Below are 19,174 nucleotides of genomic sequence, written 5' to 3'. Positions count from 1 at the left end.
TGCATTTATAGACACTCTGAACTCTACTGGGGTTAAACAACATGTGTCAGAACCTACTCATTGTTGAAATTTGTAGAACCATCGCCTCTACCACAAAAGACTGCTTTGGAAGTAATCTTCCTGATTTATCTGAATTACTCAGCATATCCAATAGCTCAGAAAACTTGATGATGTAACATAAAGACTCTCTTTTTTTTCTAGCACTTTAGATACAGTTGCTCCTTTGTGTTTAAGGAAGATTAAGGAAAACAGTCCAACGCCATGGTATACTGAGCACACTCGCACACTAAAGAGAGCACGATGAAAAATTGAATGCAGAAATCAACTTTCCCAGCAGCACAGCAGTAATGACTTTATGAACTACTTTACTACCAAGATAGACACTATTAGAGACAAAATTGTAACTATGCAACCATCCGCTACAGTATCACAACAGACCTCCTGAGGATTAATTCCATGCGTATTCTTTATATTTACTATAGAAGAAAATAATCTGTTAAATCATCTAAACCAACACCATGTATGTTAAACCTGATTCCATCTAGGCTATTAAAAGTGATGCTTCCAGAAGTCATAGATCCTCTTCTTAATATTACTAATTTGTCACTATCATTAGGATATGTATCCAAAACCTTCAAACTGGCTGTTTTTAAGCCTCTCATTAAAAAAAAAAAACACAACTTGATCCCAACAAATTAAACAATTACAGACAATACTGAATCTCCCTTTTCTGTCAAAGATACTAGAAAAGGTAGTATCCTCACAATTGTGTTCCTTCATAGAGAATAATGGTATCTGTGAGGATTTCCAGTCAGGTTTTAGACCGTATCATAGCACTGAGACTGCTCTTATTAGAGTTACAAATGACCTGCTCATGTCATCCTATCGTGGTTGCATCTCTCTATTAGTGCTACTGGATCTTAGTGCTGCATTTGATACTATTGACCACAACATTCACAACATGTTTATCAGTACATTACAGAAAATAATGAACTTTATTACAATATGCAATTTTTTTAGAAGGACCTGTATATGCTACCCTTGGGAGATATCTCAGGAAACATGGTGTTAGCTTTCACTGTTATGCTGGTGATACACAGCTCTATATTTTTTCACGGCCTGGCGAAACATACCAATTGGAAAAAATAACAGAATGCATAGTTAATATAAAAAATTTGATGGTGAGTGATTTCTCACCGCTAAATTCTGAAAAAACAGAGGTGTTAAGTACTGGACCTAAAACGTTTGCATGTAATAACCTAAAACCCTTAATAATAATAAAAATAATTCTTAATAATATTAGTCTTTTTGTTTCTTATTCCAAGGTCACCATAGCCACCAGATCCAGTCTGTATCCAGTTCAGACAGTCACTGCAGTCCCCCGGATCCAGTCTATACCAAGAGCAGATGGTGGATTAACACAGCCGAACGTCAGCGTACCATGCCAACTAGATGAGCCCCAGAGACAGATCATCAGAAAAGAACTCCTACCCTAAACAGCAGCTGGCGCAAGGCCATGGGAACCAGATGAGTCCTCTCCAATTTAAAGGAGAACTCTGGTGTGATTTTGACCTAAAGTGTATTGAATCATGATACCGAGTCAATGAGAGTCAATGAGAGTCAATAGGGCATCGAAGTAGCCCTGTAAATAAATCACTGTTTTACGCCATTTACGAGGCACAAAGTAGCTCCAAACTTCATTGGTAGACTTCCAAGGGCCCTGACATTTAAAACGAGACATTGAGAACTCAGAAAAAGCACCGGTAGTTTATTTACAAGAAGATTTATATAGGCATTCCCCTTTAGCAAAATCTCCAGTCGCCGCCATCTTGAATTTAGTCACGATAAGTCGAGTAATGAGCAGGAAGGAACTTATCAGGTTATCAACTTATCAGGTTGTAGTTTCCTTCCAGCTCAACACTCGACTTATCGTGACTACATTCAAGATGGCGGCGATCGGAATTTGTCTTCCAGGTACTGTCTGTATAAATCTACTGTTAAATAAACTACCGGGGCTTTTTCTGAGTTCTCAATGTCTTGTTTTAAATGTCAGGGCCCTTGGAAGTCTACCAACGAAGTGTGGATCTACTTTGTGCTTCGTAAATGGCGTAAAACAGTGATTTATTTACATGGCTACTTCGATGCCCTATTGACTCTCATTGACAACCTGTTGTGAGCATCGGCTAAATGACCCCAGATTTCGGACAGCAGTGGACAAGACATGATGAGATATGCAATGTACGTTCACACTCGGTATCATGATTCAATACACTTTAGGTCAAAATCACACCGGAGTTCTCCTTTAACTTTGATGCAACATGTTGCTTTTGCATTGTTGACATTCTATTGTCTTATTTTAATATTGTAAGGTTGCTTTGACACAACTTGTGTTGTAAAAAACACTGTATAAGTAATCTTGACTTGATTGAATTTGTTGCATGGGTTGTCCAAGGTATTTTAGGTCAGGTATGTTTAAGTTGTTGTAAATACTGCTTAGCCTATTAAATATTATTATTAAATATATATATAATAAGTGACTATTTTTCAGTATATTTTCCATGTGTATGTGTATGTATATATATAAGACGAGGAATGGATGAACAACAACCTAAAACACAAACAAAAAAAGTCTTTAATAATACAAAGGATCTGATGCAGAAACACAGTGTAGCAACAACAACCTCCGACAAGAACTAAGCAAAGACACCAATTTATGAAGACACATTGATTAAACCACATAGGTGTAGGGAATGAGGAAGGAACCAAAACACGGAACAGTGGAAGCAGGAGATGATGGGAGAAACCAATTAAATAGTCCAGGGGTGTGACATTACCTCCCCCTCCCGGTAGTTGTGTTCTTGCGACGACAAACAGGAAAAACTGTCCAAAGTCTTAGGTTTCGGTGGAGAACGGACTCCCGGGAGGAGGGCAATATATGGAATCCAGGGAGGTGACGAAACACTCCAAGGCGGAGATGATGGAGGAAGGAGCCAAGGAGGTGACAGGAGGGGGTTGGAGCAGGAGGAGCCAGGTGAGACCCAGACCGCAGCCATGATGGAACCCCATGATGCCACGGAAACCATGATGTTCCTGGGTGACACAGAGGATCTGGAGGGCCAAAGCGGAGCCCAAGGCTCTGGCAACCAAGGCGGAGGCGGAGATCCGGAGGTCCGTTGCGGAGCCGGAGCGATAGAGGACTGAGGCTGTGTCGGAGGGAGGGAGGAGTTCCACGGAGCCAGTGGTTTGCATGATATGGCACTAGTAGTACCAGTAGTTAGTTATGTGCTCATATTGGTTTGTATTGAAAGTGCCTTCTTCCCTTTAAAGCCAATGATTAACATAAAATGTTATATAATTTTTTTTTTTAAATGCATGATTTTATATTCCTGTGGGTTAGGATGGTTAAAATAATATCTTCAAATTTCATATGACTTAATTTTAAAATTGTTTAACAGTGTGTTTTTTACTTGTGTAAGGTACAACATTGTGATATTTGGCAATGTGGATGGCTACTCAAGAAAGGTAAATATGATGTGTGCATTGGTCAGTCAGCTTGTGTGTTCCTGATAGGCTCTCAGACAGGATAACATTATTTTGTTATTGTTAGGTCCTGTACCTGAATGCTGCAAATAATAACAAGTCAAGCACTGCTCTTGCTTTTTTCCTGGAATCTGTGCAGCGGTTTGGTTGGCCGTCAAGGTATGCTGCTTTACTCTTCCAAGGCTGCCCAGGTGAAAATAAAGTACATTTCCATAATGCTTTAAGTACAAAATTAGTGTGTGAAAATAAAGTACTAAAGAAGAATTTTTAGTATATTAAGAATTTTAAAGGGATAGTTCACCCAAAAACAAAAATTCTGTAATTTACTCAGTCTCATGTTGTTACAAATCTGTATAAATTTCTTTGTTCTGGTGAACACGAAGAAAGATATTTTGAGGAATGTTTGTAACCAAAGCGACCATGAGCCCCATTGACTTCCATAGTAGGAAAAAAGAATACTATGGAAGTGAATGAGGCTCACGAATGGTTTGGTTACAAACATTCCTCAAAATATCTTTCTTCATGTTCACCAGAACAAAGAAATTTATACAGATTTGTAACAACATGAGAGTGAATAAATGATGACAGAATTTAATTTTTGTGTGAACTATCCCTTTAAGAACATCTAAGTGTACTTGTCTGTGCTGTTTTGAGACACCATGAATATGAACTAAAATGTGCCAAAAATATAAAAAAAATATTTGTATAAAGATACAAGTTTACTACATATTTTTGAAATATTGTATTTTTGAAATGTAAAAGTGTACTTTTTCACCTGGGTGGTATCCCTATAGACATTTTTCTTGAATCAACACGGCAGCAGACTCCTATTATTTAATTCAAAAGGCAAACAGTTTTCTTTGTCTCTAAATGCAGAGTAAGAGGCGATCAAGGGGTCGAGAACCTGGGCATAGCACGCTGCATGTTTACAGTGCGGGGGACTGGATGAGGCAGCTTTGTGTCAGGAAAGAGTGTACATAATCAGAGGTGTGTGTGATTTGTAATACATCCTTAGAAATTTACAATGCAAATTAATTACACTCTAAAACATTAACAATTTCAGAATCGAGCGTTTGTGGAGGGACGTATGGATGGCTGTGACCCAGGTCTACTACGAGGTTCTGCATGGTCTGGAAGAAGATGGTCTACTTGATCCTTCCAATAACATTCACATGTTTTGTGTTCACTACATCTTCCTACCTCGGCTGAATGATGACCTGGCAAAGTTCAGTGATGGTTGGGACAACCACCCACTACACACGGAGCAAAACCTAACTCCAAACCAGCTGTGGGTCATGGGCCATATTCAACATTCCACCACTGAACCAGAACATCTAGAGCAGGTATACACACAATAACAGTATAAATTCAACAAATCCAAATTCTTGTAAAAACACTCTACGGTTTAAAAGTATAGCCAGTTCAGAACAGCTCCCCATAAATGTCTGCATTTGTGTTGTTGCAGCCTGCTGAAGACAACACCATTGACTGGGAAAATGTAGGGATCCCACACGCATCGCATTATGGAATTGAAGTACCAGAAATTTCCATCCCATTTAGTCCTGAAGAAATGGAACAGTTACAAACCACTGTAAACCCTAGAGGACCATCACAATGCTTTGGCAGAGACATTTATTTGAACATGGCACAGTACATGCATGGAATTCTTGCCAACTCGAACAACAATGACTAACAAGGTCATGGTTAACATGCTGCATATACCAAAAATAACTGGTAACAAACATGGCACTCTCATTTTGCCATTTACATTGTAAAATATTTTTGTTACACAATGTTAAGGAAAATAAAATGTAAACTGTGCAAAAACATTATGCTGCACTATAATCATTGTCTTCATTGTTCCACAAATTAAACTCTACCAAAGACATTCCCAAAACGCAGAACCAGAGTTAGCACATGTTTGAACTCACTGTATGAGCTCATGTGTTACCCAATATACTCTTATAAAAGTATTATAATTCCTATAATTATTCATTTATTCAGTTTTAAACAAAAAAATAAGGTGTTGTGTAGCATGCATTCATACAAGAAATCCCTAACATGGACAAAGACGCTTTTGCTTAAAGACGATGTCCTAACTGGTGAAACAGAGACATATCTCTACGATTTATCTCTGTTTTTCAAGCCATATTCGGTATTTTCATACGATACCCTAGATGCAACACAAGGCGCTTCTGCCGCTGTTTCTGGTTCAAAAGTGGCTTGACCTGGCGCCTGAACACGGTGGCTCTGGATGTTTCTACTCCAGACTCAGTCCACTGCTTATGCAGGTCCCCCAAGGTCTGGAATCGGTCCTTCTCCACAATCTTCCTCAGGAACTTTTTCCTTCCCACAGACTTCCCACTGAGGTGCCTTGATACAGCACTCTGGGAACAGCCTATTCGTTCAGAAATTTCTTTCTGTGTCTTACCCTCTTGCTTGAGGGTGTCAATGATGGCCTTCAGGTCGGCAGTCTTACCCATGATTGCGGTTTTGAGTAGTGAACCAGGCTGGGAGTTTTTAAAAGCCTCAGGAATCTTTTGCAGTTAAATTTAGAGTTAATTAGTTGATTCAGATGATAAGGTTAATAGCTCGTTTAGAGAACCTTTTCATGATATGCTAATTTTTTGAGATAGGAATTTGGGGTTTTCATGAGCTGTATGCCAAAATCATCAATATTAAAACAATAAAAGGCTTGAACTACTTCAGTTGTGTTGCAATGAATTTAAAATATATGAACGTCTAATGTTTATCTGTACATTACAGAAAATAATGAACTTTATCACAATATGCTAATTTTTTAAAAAGGACCCTGTATACTGACAAAAAGCACCGTCTTTAGGATGAGACGTTAAACCGAGGTCCTGATTCTCTGTGGCCATTAAAACCCCAGGATATCCTTCAAAAAAGAGAAGAGGTGTAACCAGGCATCCTGGCCAAATTCACCCATTGGCCTCTGACCAACATGGCCTCCTAATCGTCCCCATATTCTGATTGGCTTCATCACTCTTTCTCCTCTTCACCAGTAAACTGGCGTATGGTTGGCGTTCTGGCGCAATATGGCTGCCTTCGCATTATCCAGGTGAATTACTCTAGGAGATTCCCCCCTTCTATGTAAAGCGATTTGAGTACCCAGAAAAGCAATATATAAATGTAAGGAATTATTATTATTATTATTACTATTATTATTATTATTATTATTATTATTATATTGAGCTTTGTGAGCCTGCTAAACAAGGTTGGATTTGTTTGGTTTTGTCATCTCTAAACCTACTCTGCAACTCTGAGATTGTTCATCTTGCTTCATGCTGCAGGTCACAGATGTTCGAGTCTGACTTGTTGAAACACACTCACCTGATCATAAACTCCTCCCTCTTACAGCTCTTACCAGGAAGAGACTGACGTGTTCTTTCTCCTTTCTGTCACACTGACTCTCTTCTCTACTGACAAAACCAATAAACAACCAGCCATCAGTGAAGAACCAGGAGAAACACTTTACAGAAGGATTTTTGTTCAGTTCGTTTCTGAATAGACGTTAGATCTCTGTGATTCTCGTGGAGATTTGTTTTTCAATCTGTCGTTCAGAAAGTGAAAGTAAAGTTTAGATCGCTGGAGCTTAAAGAGTGAAAATGGCTTCACTATCTGAAGATGATATTTCTTGTCCTGTATGTCAGGAAATCTTCAAGAATCCTGTTGTTTTATCATGTAGTCACAGTGTCTGTAAAGAGTGTCTTCAACAGTTCTGGAGAACCAAGAAAACTCAGGAGTGTCCCGTCTGCAGGAGAAGATCCTCTAAATCTGAACCTCCATGTAATCTTGTGTTAAAAAACTTGTGTGAGTCGTTCCTGAAGGAGAGAAATGAGAGACGTTCATCAGGATCTGAGGAGATCTGCAGTTTACACAGTGAGAAACTCAAACTCTTCTGTCTGGAGGACAAACAGCCGCTGTGTTTAGTTTGCAGAGATTCACAAAAACATGTCAATCACACAATCAGACCCATCGATGAAGTTGTCCCATCCTATAAGGTAAGAGAAATTAGTCTTTAAATTCATGTTGTTTTAAAGTCCTGTTTAAAGGGGTCCTATTATGCTTTTTCACTTTTTGAACTTTAGCCAGTGTGTGGTGTGTATGTTTGGACATAAAAACATCTACAAAGTTACAAATCTCAAAGTCCACTCCAAAGGGAGATATTTAGTTTAAAAAAAATACCTTTTCAAGAGCTACAACGAAACAATTCATTTGGACTACAGGGTTCGTTTTCCGGAGGCTATTATGTCACAACGTAAGTCCTACTGAAATTCAGTCGTTGGCGGGTGGGAGATTCGCCTAGCTTTAGCCATGTATTATTGACGGCCGCTGTTGGGATGCTACAGTGAGCCGTAGGTCGGCTCGTTTAAACACAGCTTTAACTAAAGGGTCCGCGAACTGCTCCGGTAGCCGTGTTGAAGCCGCGCCGTTCACGTGTTTGTTACAGAGGGTCCAAACACACGCAGATCCTTTGCTGATGTAAACACGAACATTGACTGGGATCATCCGTGGACGCATCGGTGCCTCGCTGTAGACATGCAGTATGTGGTAAGAGATTTATTCATCATACAGTGTAGATAGCTTCACTAGCCTTATGGTTTTGGGCATACAAATAATTAAATACATTAGCACAATAATGATAATATCACGTATCCGCGATCAACAATAGCGTTTTATGTGCTCACCCTTCATGCATTCTAGGTGTATACTTCCTTCTTTCAGACGAATGCAATCGGAGTTATATTAAATCAATGCTGGCATACAGAACAGCATAGACTGAATGACACGAGCAAGTGTTCCATCAGTCCAAAATAAGTCGATCCATAATAAATAAAAAAAGTCGGTGGTCGGTAAAAGCCTCCTTTAGCAATCCTATGTGTTTTTGTAAAAAAAAAAAATGAAAAAATCCAGATTTAAAATGTAGGAATCACTTTAATCTAGTTTGCTGCTTTAGGGAATTAATAACTACAGGACAAATAGATTTACACACAGACCCAGCAACTATTTTTGCTAGTTAAAAATATGAGATTTTCACACACACACAAAAACAAATAATAATATATATGATGAAATAATCTGGTGTTTTATGTATTTTTGTTCAATTCTAGGAGGAGCTGAATACAGCACTGAAAACATTACAGGAGAAACTAGAACACAATGAAGAAATGAAAGGAGAGTTTGAGGAAACAGCTGAACACATGAAGGTGAGGAAACAGAACGGAGAGTGATTTGGATTCCAGCTGTAGGATCACTATATACAGTTGTGCAGTGGCGGCTCCTGACAAATATCTCTGGGGGGGCAACTGTTCCGATTTTGGCAAAGATAACCGCTTTAATGGGTAAAATTATGATAAAATTCAGATAGCCAACTTTACAGCATTACATTGCATTGTTTGATTTGGTTTCCCTGTTCCTAGATGGCAACATCAGGCATGAACGTACAAACTGTACAGTATTTTGAATAGCTATATTAAATTTATCGCAATGGTCTCAAATACACTGAAACACTTCCACCATGGCCATCAAGAGACACATTGTCATCAACTAGTTTGCCCTCTAAGAGTAAAAAAAAAAAAAAAAGCCATACTGCTTTACAATTAAAGACTTTTTATTTCTCATATTAAAACTGTAATTAATCAAATCTTTCCAGAACATATTCAGTATAAATTTGGCTGCCAATATGCAATCAATACAACTATTTAAAATTCAACATTTAGAGAATACAACATATAACATACAAGGCCGTAACCAGGGTTTGAAAATTAGTGAGGTGTTAAGAATTGTGCTATAATAACACCCACAAATGCACTACATATAGCCTAAACTTCAAAATAGACAGACATGTAGATGATTGTGAAAGATTTTTTATTCAGTATAATGTTTTACATGGAAAGTTCGTTTTTTTTAGCTGAGGGAATTTTTATTTTATAACAAGTTATAAAAATAACGTTAGAATAATGACACTGACATAAAACTAACGTTCAACTTTCCACTTTATAAATGTCCCAAAGTGTCACTATTGGACAAAAGTGTCACTAAATTGGACAAACGAGTCAAAAAACACGTATAATAGGTGGATCTGGCAACAAACGGAGGCCACTGCACCCGCACTCTCACTCAACGCGTTCTCAAGCCCCGTTCACTGCGCTAGCTTCTCGCAGCAAACACTCATATGATATGAGGTGGTTTAAACGGCTAAATAATCATTCGAAGAGCTTGACATTTTATTTTTGAATATAAAAAATGACCGAGGTCCGGACCTCGGTGACCTCATAGCTGGCTACGGCCGTGATAACATAAACAATTCACCATTTAATAACACACATCACTTGTATTGAAATTTTGCTCGCTTCTCTTTTATGCAGGCAAAGTGATCAATTACCCTCTCATTAAAATCAGGCATGTTCCTGACAAGTTACCTCTCCATTGAAAGCATTGCCAATGCATTCAGACGTCTCGCTACACGCGTGCGTGCCGTATATCTTCGAGCACGCATCAGTGCGTATTACGAAATCACGTTGGGGCGAGCCCTCCCGGTGCCCATTGAAATGCATTGTAGGGTTCAAAATTTGAAAAAAAAAATCTCACAATATAACTCTATGAGACCGGCTGGGGCGATTTTCAATCTGACTGAGATCGCCCCAAGGGGGCGGGGTTTTAGGTTGGAAAGTGACATTCAGGCTGTTGATTGTACAGTAATATGCAGACGAGGACTAGCAAAATAAGAGTCTTTTTCTCCTCTCTTTTTTCGTGTGGCTCAAGGAGGGCGATGCACTATCGCCCACCATGGGCCAGCCGCCCCTGCAGTTGTGATCTGATATATTTAATATAATGGATTAGTTGATCTCAGATGTGAATGATGTGATCGTGTCGATGTGTGTCGATGGAGACGATTGAAGTGAATGTGGTTTGATTTCAGTCTCAAGCTGAGCACACAGAGCGTCAGATTAAACAGCAGTTTGAGAAGCTTCATCAGTTTCTCAGAGATGAAGAAGAAGCTACAATCACTGCACTGAGGGAGGAAGAGGAGCAGAAGAAGCAGATGATGAAGGAGAAGCTGGAGGAGATGAACAGACACATCTCAGCTCTTTCACACACAATCAAAGACATGGAGGAGATGATGAAAGCCAGTGATGTCTGCTTTCTAAAGGTCTGATTTCAGATGATTGATTGATTGATTGATGATTGATTGAGTTGTTGATGATCAATGGTGTGTTTGTTCTGCAGGAGTTTCCAGTCTCAATGGAAAGGTGAGTGATCTGCTGGTGTCTCTGGTCTCTCTGCTTCTGATCCAAAGCCACTGCAGTTCTGACTCCTGAATGTTCTTCCAGAGTCCAGATCTCACAGCCGGATCCACAGACGCCTTCTGGAGCTTTGATTGATGTGCCACGTTACTTGGGCAACCTGCCGTTCAGAGTCTGGAAGAAGATGCAGGACATCGTCCAGAACAGTGAGTCTGAAGAGTTCTCCTAAAAAAGAGTTTTCTCTTAAAACCTATTCCCAAAGCTGCTGAGACAAACTTTTACTCAGGAATAGAGAGAAGTCTTTAGTTGAGAGTAAGGGGCGGGGTTGAGCTCAAAAAAAAAAAAAAAAAAAAAAAAAATTGGGACAATGACCTTTCAAAAGGACAAATTTGGAGATAACTCCCAAAAGAATATAAAAATATGCATGCCTATGTGTGCAAATAAATGCAGTGTGTTTATAAAACTTTTACATTCTGAGGCAGATTATCGGCAATAGCCAATTTAGGATAGTTTGGGATTTGGTCTCAGTGATTTAGGAGTCCTCTTCACTACTGATGTTTCACAGATTTAGGAGCTTAAATGCTTTGTGAAATACTCTTAGAGCAAAAATATAGGAGTCCTATATAAATTTAGGACTGACACGGCCCTTTTAGCTCTAAGATGTTTTGTGAATACGGCCCTGAGCTCTTATACACACACACTGGAAATCATGATGATGAAGATGAGGCCATATTGACAGATTTCAGCATTATGAACCAGATCATCTACTGCACCAAAACCAGCAGCTCACTTTTACAAACAATCAATCCCACAATTCAGTCTGATTCACTCTCATATGTAGTCTAAAGTCACAAAAACATTATTTCCTATTTGATTATTGCTGTTTATATGCTACTTTAATTAGGTTTTATTTGAATATATTTTTATTTATTTAATTTTGTAAGTGTTTTTGTAATTTGAAATAGTAATTCTTATCTATTTAAGTTCATTTTTAACATGTATAATTATAAATCATTTTATTTCAGTTTTAGTTTGTCATTTGAATTCTTCATGTTAATTTATTTTATTTAGAGTAGTTGCTAAAACAACATTTCTGAACATTTAAATTTAAATACATTTTCATCAATTATTGAATAATTAAATAAATAACTAAATATTTTTAATTGTAGTTTTTGTTAATCTCAGCAAGCTTATTACTATTATCATTATTATTATTACAGTATTATTTCATTGCATTATTGTAGAATAATATCTACTGCTTATTTATTTTGGACAGAATTCAGTAAATACCTTTGTGATTCATAAAAGAGAAACACTGAGGACAACGATAAAGATATGAACATTATTTACTGCATATCTCTACATGAAAACATGAAATCACTGTAAAGATCTGTTTATTAAAATGATCTTCTGACTATAATTGAATCTAAATGAGAGTAAATGAAAGTGTTTGGAGTTTGTGTCTGTCAGTGTTTGTGATGAACTTTCAGTATTGATAAATCAGACAGAGAATGACTGACAGTGATGAGAGGAAAATGTCTGATGTGTTTGATCAACAGGACGAGTGTCATAATTCATAATCATCTGTGTTGGGTTCAGTCTTGATCATTATATGAACATCAGAATAACAGCAGCATCTGTTGATTGTGTCTCATCAGCTCCTGTCATTCTGGATCCAAACACGGCTTATCCAGTTCTCCTTCTGTCTGATGATCTGACCAGTGTGAGACGCATCAGATATCAACCTGTTCCTGATAATCCTGAGAGATTTGACTGTCATGAGTGTGTTCTGGGTTCAGAGGGTTTTAACTCAGGAACACACTGCTGGGATGTGGAGGTTAAACAGAGTCAATACTGGAGTATTGGAGTAACTACAGCATCAAACCAGAGGAAGGGATGGGGTTTCTTCAACACTGGTGTCTGGTGTGTGTGGTATGGTCCGTATATAGTGTCTCCAGGTTCTGGTTTTGGTGTTAAACAGCATCTTGATCGTGTGAGAGTGAATCTGGACTATGACAGAGGAACGGTGTCATTCTCTGATCCTGTAACTAACACACATCTACACACATTCACAACCTCCTTCACTCACACACTCTTACCATTCTTCAGTAATTATGATGTATGTAACTCTCTGAGGATCTTATCGATCAATAGTCAGTAATCTGTAGGTCTGGATCTTCCTGCTTTCATCTTTCATCATGTTTCAATATTTAATCCAGATCACATCAGTAAGAGACTGTTGATCTGAACATCAGACCAGAAAACAACTACATTTATTCATCTTTACAAATGAACAATTATTCAAACACGTGATGAAGGGCTCAAATAAATCATCTTCATCATATCTGACCAATGAGAAACAGTCAGATCATATTTTCTCTAGTGTTATTCCACTATTGATTCAACACATTCTCAGTGTTTGTTGTCAATGAAGAATTGTTGATTTCAGTTCTAGAGATTAATGATCATTTGTTTCTTGAAGTAAATGGATGTAAAAGGTTCTTGCTGATCCACAATGTTGAATCAAATATGAATATTTACTCTAGAAATACCTGATTCAGCTGTTTATGAATCTGATTCTCAGATCAAATGATGACTATGAATCTATGAGAACAAATATTAATAATCGCTTGTAGAAACTAACAGTGTCATTTTTTCTCATTGTTCTTCCAACAAATTATTAAGCCACATTTATTTCTTTAGAGTTTCATATAATACAGATTGATGTAATTGAATATTTTTTTTTTATCAGTGTTTCCTGTCACAGTTATTTCTTGTTGTGATTTTCAACCTGTAATTATCCTCAGATTGATCTCAAAGCAAAAAGAGGTGCTAAAGTCAGATTTTGAAATGAAATGATAATCATCTTAATTGAAGTGATGAAGGACTCTGAAAGTCTGACACTAACAGCGTTTAATACTGGAGTGTAGAGCTGCTTTGACACAATCTGCATTGTCAAATATAAGCGCTATATAAATAACAGTGTTGGGGTTAGTTACTCAAAAAAGTAATATATTACATATTACATATTACTCTCAAAAATAGTAATGCCTTACTTTACTTTATTACTCCCTGGAGAAAGTAACTAGTTATATTACTAGTTATATTACTAGTTACATTTTTTTTTTCTTACACAAAAAACTGTCATTCTTAACAAAAAAGCATGACCTACTGCGTGCATCCAGTGCATACGCGATCTCATAAAGCTCTTACAACACAATGGATATTATGCACAATTAATCTTTCATAAAGGTCTACGTGTGTTGTGATTCGTAAGCACGCAATATTCAGCACTGTTCAAAACTTTTGAGCAGTGAGTGAAATCTATCTTAAACACCATTGATTGGCGATGCGTTCCATAAATCAGCAGATGGCTACATTGCTCATGCTGCAAACAAGTTTTAAATCGAAACTGCCTATTCTTGCTCTTACTAATCATATATGTTGTTCTTGCTGTTTTTGTGCAATAGATGAATAACTTTTTTTTTTTTTTTTGATATTTTATGTTTAGATATTTCTATATTGCGGGAGTCCCGCGAATCATTTTATTTTCCCGCATCCCGCACACACACACACACACACACACACACACACGAGTCTCCACCCGCGCGCACAAGCACACGCACTTGCCCATCAAGTTTTGTCCCGCGCCGCACTCTGTTGCGTTGGGTCCCGCGGGTTTGCAGGTCTCTATTTGCAAGTGCCGCTCTGCTGCTGGCTGCCGGGTGTCGACCAATCGGTGATGGTAATTTAATGATACCTCGTGCCAAACCCAGACCAATCACTGTTCCATTCACGCCCCCCTCCCCTTCCCTTCTGTTCTCTGTGTTGTCGTGTGCCTTGTGTGTGATGAAGGTGCTACTGGCAAATGTAACGCAAGTAACTAGCTCGGGAAAACTGTAATAATATTACAATTTTCAGACGAGTAGTGCCTTACACTACTAGTTACTGGAAAAAGTAATATTATTACAGTAACGCGTTACAAAGTAACGCGTTACACCCAACACTGATAAATAATGACTTGAAGTTAACACTGCTTTAAATGTTTGAACATGATTAAGAGTTGAAAACATTCAAAATTTAGAAGCAAAGAGCAATCAAATGAAAGAGCATCATTCAGAAAAGTCTATTTTTATTTGTGTATCTTCACAATAACAGTGAAGCAGCACACTTTTGTAAAATAAAGAATGAAGCTTTATTCAATTTCTTTTTTTCCAAAACATAAAAAAATGTCTTTTAAGGACTGAATTCAACATGGTGCGATGTGGCAATAACAGAGAAATAATTAAAGTGAATGGACATTTTCCAGAGCTCAATCTCGTAGAGTATGAATGTGAGTTTGACCAACGACGTTATAACAAGCCCAACAACTAAACAGATATGAGCGACAGGTTTAATTCATCTTTCTATCAAATACAGTGTAGGAACATCTAGAAGCAATATGAATGCTCCTGAGATACATTTCCAGTGTCCCAGAAAAGGGTATGAATACTTACGCAACTGATCTTTTCAGTTTTTTATTTCTAATAAAGTTGCAATGTTGTTACAAACCTGTTTTGAAAACTGTACTGTACCTGTTTGCTGATGTTTGACCATGTCTATAGGTTTATTAATAAAGCTTCGCATTTGGATCCGACTCTTCCTTGCTCCATAACAATAAACAGGAGAAATGGAGATGTGATAAAAGTTATCAGTCTGTCAGCCATCATGTAACATGGTCACCATATTTTAACCACAGTAACCACAAATCAACCATGATGTTGTTACACTAACTATAGTTTAACCACTGTATCTGCAGTAAAACTGTGTTATACAAATGGTAGTCTGATCTATACACCCCAAAAAGGCAGGGTTACTACACTTTTACTATAATAAAACCATGGTCTATTTAATGAACAACACTCATAAATGAAGATTAACATGTTCTTACACAGCAGTGAGTGAACTTTGAAAGTATTTATGAAGTTTAATAAAAAGGAGAGGAGTTGTGAGAAAGCTCTTCTTATGCTGCGTTCACACCGCCCCAAATGTCATGTGTCAGTTGCGGCAAGATTACATGTAAAGTCAATGGTTGAGTCCGTCAGAGGTCCGTCAGAGGCTCTGCGTTGCGTTGTGTCCGTTGGATCCGTCAACTTTTCAAGCGTTACCTGCGTTTCAAGCGTCAACGCAGCAAACGCAAGCAACACAGAAGTTCAGCTAGCTGAACTTTTGACAGACTTGACGCACTTAACGCAGTGCGTCAACCAATCAGAGCGTCTCACTGTAGCGACGTCACCACACGTATTTTGAATGAAGCGGGAGCAGAAACAACAACATGAACATACAATAGGCTGTATGCACGGCGGTGAATGACGTACTTCCGGTGGAATATAAGGATGCTGGATTACTTCCGTTCCGGCGCGATTGTAGAGTGCTGTGTACTATTTTTTCTAATAACTTGTATTGTCTTCTATACTACGGTAACGTTAGTCACAAAAACAGACTCCACTCATATTGTTGATGCTTATTTGCTTTATTATATTAAATAAACATATAAAATGACATCTAAACGTATGAAAGTATCTTTTCAAAGACGGGAGGACAGCCCCTCTAGCCACCACTGCTGTGTGCCGCAGTGTACAGCATCTGCTAAATTTAACACTTTTCTAAGTTTCCACACGTTTCCTAAAGAATGTGTGATTATAAAACCAACTTTGCCGCCTTGTATCTCCATTACCACTGTTTCAGCTATAATTAGCAGTGATAATGCAGTGCTATTCATCTGTCGTAGAACTGCATTACATTTTTTATTCTTATTATTTTGTACAATAATCATCCATACTAGCTAAGATAACAGCTGTGGTTATCCAAGCTGAACAGTGGTAACGTTAGAAAAGTAAAAACTGAACTGGACTGGACTGAACATGTCCAACAGAACTTTGAACGTCACTTTTATTTACTTTCTGCACTTGCTATACTATATACTTACAGTCTATAGTAAAAGTACTACAATGTATTATACTAGTAATTTTATAATAAATTGAAAAGATGTCTTGAAAAAAACTAGGGAGTTGAAATGGAAATGAAAGCCAATGATTGATCCTCTGCTGCCATCTTCTGGTAACATGGGTCATGTCCATCTTAAAAAAAAGACGTTTTCCATGAAAATACATTTTTTTCATGTCTTTATGAATGAAAAGTCAATCTTTGATGTGAATTTTATTGCACAGCTGTAGAGTTTAAAAATAAAGGCTTTAAAATATTTAAAAAATGTGTTCATGACTATGAAGGCAAGTTACTGATGATCAAGAATACGATTAAGATGTGCTTGAAGAGAAGTGTCCCTAGCAAGATAACGTTATGATAGTGTTTAGCTGTCAGCATTTAAATGTTCAACTATGCAGGTTCTCTCCTGGGATTTAAATGATATGTTGGTAAATAATATGAAACTAAATGTTCCTGCCGCTATCATTATTTACGATGTTGCAATTTTTATTTTTCTCAGTTTCTGATAAGAACGAGGCAGTAGAGGATTCTCAAGGGTGTCCAACAATATAGTCAATTAGGATCTGAAGGAGCACTTGATAATTACTGACAGCTGTGTTTGATCAGAGTTGGAACTAAACTCTGCAGGAAGGTAGATCTCCAGGAACAGGGTTGAGCTGCCCTGACTTAGATGATATTGTAGTACATGGAAAGGACATGGCCACACGTGATGGGCCTCAGATGGGTGTTCACAGCCCTGTCTCACTAGAATCTGACATTGATATCAGAAACATACATGTTTGCTGTGCCATTAATAAATAAATACATTTCTCACTTGAGACTTATAAAACAGAAAGCCAAAAAAGCAAACACAAAGCACTATGTGGCTTTCTAATTTTATAACTAAACTATAAAGTGACAAATACAACCAGCAGACAATAAAAGTTGTTAACACAATATAAACATGAAAATGCATTACTAAATGGATGAGTATCATTAAGGTTTTAATCATTTTACTATTCTTACAATACTGCATACCAGTCTGCTTCTTTAATAATATTCAGTTTTTTTCCCCTTGTTTTAACAAAAAAAAGGGTTAATTTAATACGTTTTCCCCTTCCCTTTGTTGTGAACTTTTCTCAGAGACCAGGAGACGTTTGGATTTCTTGAAGCAGAAGTTTATCTTTATTGAGATCCTAGCTGTTCGTTGCTGCAGTTCTTCAAAAGTCATATACATTACAGTTTATATACCTTTCCAGGGGGAGGATTACATAGAGGTGGAGTCAATCTAAACGAAGCATGCAAATGCAGTTCAGGAATCAGCCCGTTACCAGAGTTCCCCAGCCCTGATCTCATTATCATAACAGTGTCATTCAAAGGCAAAGGTGCTAATCCAATCAGTCTGACAGTATTGCCCATACCTTCACATTATCATAGAGACAAAGGCATAGGTGTACCTTGAGAACAAAAAGGTTAATGTCTCAGACACCTGGGTTGCCTGATTTGATCTTCTTAGAATGGCATCATCTGTACCTCTAGAAGCTAAATGTACTTCACTTTAGATTTTCCTGTGATGCTATGTCAGAACATAGGATAAACAGATTCTTAAATTTGTAATCCTTCACCTTCTTACAAGACAAGCAAAACAGATCAGTTGCAAAGCTACATGGCACTATATCTTGCATCCGCTTTTTCTAAATCTGTCATAAGTGGAAGAATAACTAGTCCTTTAAAAAAACAGTTAAGAAAACAGTTAAAGTGTTACATCCTCTTTTTCAGCTTCCTGAACAAGAACAGCTTGTAAAAACATCTATGAAAGAATAAGCAAGTGACACATGACCAGTGTTGGGCACGGACCTTTAAAAAAGTAATTAGTTTTAGTCACTAGTTACTTCCCACAAATAGTAACTGAGTTGCATCATTATGAAAGTAACTAATTACCAGGCAAAGTAACTATTACATTACTTTAAAAAAAAATCTCATTGCAGTCATGACACAGTTTCTCTCCGGTGTGGATCCTCTCATGTCTTTTCAGGGTTTCTGGCAGTCTGAAGCCCTTGTTGCAGTGTGAACACACATAAGGTTTCTCTCTAGTGTGGATGTTCATTCATATAGGATGCATTTATTGCTGAACATTTGATTGTTGAGGAGATTCACTGAACATGAATTTCTGTGTAGAAAAGCAGATTTGCCCAAATCAACAATAAATCAAAGGGGCATTAAGTTTTGTTTCTTTGTAAAGCATTCCCTTACTATATTGTATTACTATATTTAACATCACAACTTAAGCTAATAACAGCAATATCGTGCTTAAGTCTGACTGTCTGACAGTTTCACCCATTATGGTGCAATTAAAGAATTGAGATGTCCTACAAGATGGCTGAGCTCGATCGGTTTCC

General features: G+C 37.6%; 2 protein-coding genes across 2 annotated transcripts in view; one reads left to right on the top strand and one right to left on the bottom strand.

Moving 5' to 3' along the window:
- Positions 1 to 19,174, bottom strand: part of LOC141343073 (uncharacterized) — a 509,078-nt gene that overhangs the window by 153,692 nt on the left and 336,212 nt on the right. The window lies entirely within an intron of this gene.
- On the top strand, positions 7,096 to 13,783 carry LOC141327113 (E3 ubiquitin-protein ligase TRIM35-like). Its single transcript, XM_073835325.1, has 6 exons — positions 7,096 to 7,565; positions 8,676 to 8,771; positions 10,487 to 10,717; positions 10,795 to 10,817; positions 10,899 to 11,017; positions 12,470 to 13,783. The coding sequence occupies exons 1-6, from the start codon at positions 7,170 to 7,172 to the stop codon at positions 12,970 to 12,972; spliced, it is 1,368 nt and encodes a 455-aa protein (XP_073691426.1). The 5' UTR covers positions 7,096 to 7,169; the 3' UTR covers positions 12,973 to 13,783.

The sequence above is a fragment of the Garra rufa genome, chromosome 1, assembly GCF_049309525.1.
Source record: "Garra rufa chromosome 1, GarRuf1.0, whole genome shotgun sequence".
NCBI classification, from domain to species: domain Eukaryota; kingdom Metazoa; phylum Chordata; class Actinopteri; order Cypriniformes; family Cyprinidae; genus Garra; species Garra rufa.
The sequence above is the reverse complement of the archived record's forward strand: the minus strand, read 5'-3'. Positions and strand labels throughout refer to the sequence as shown.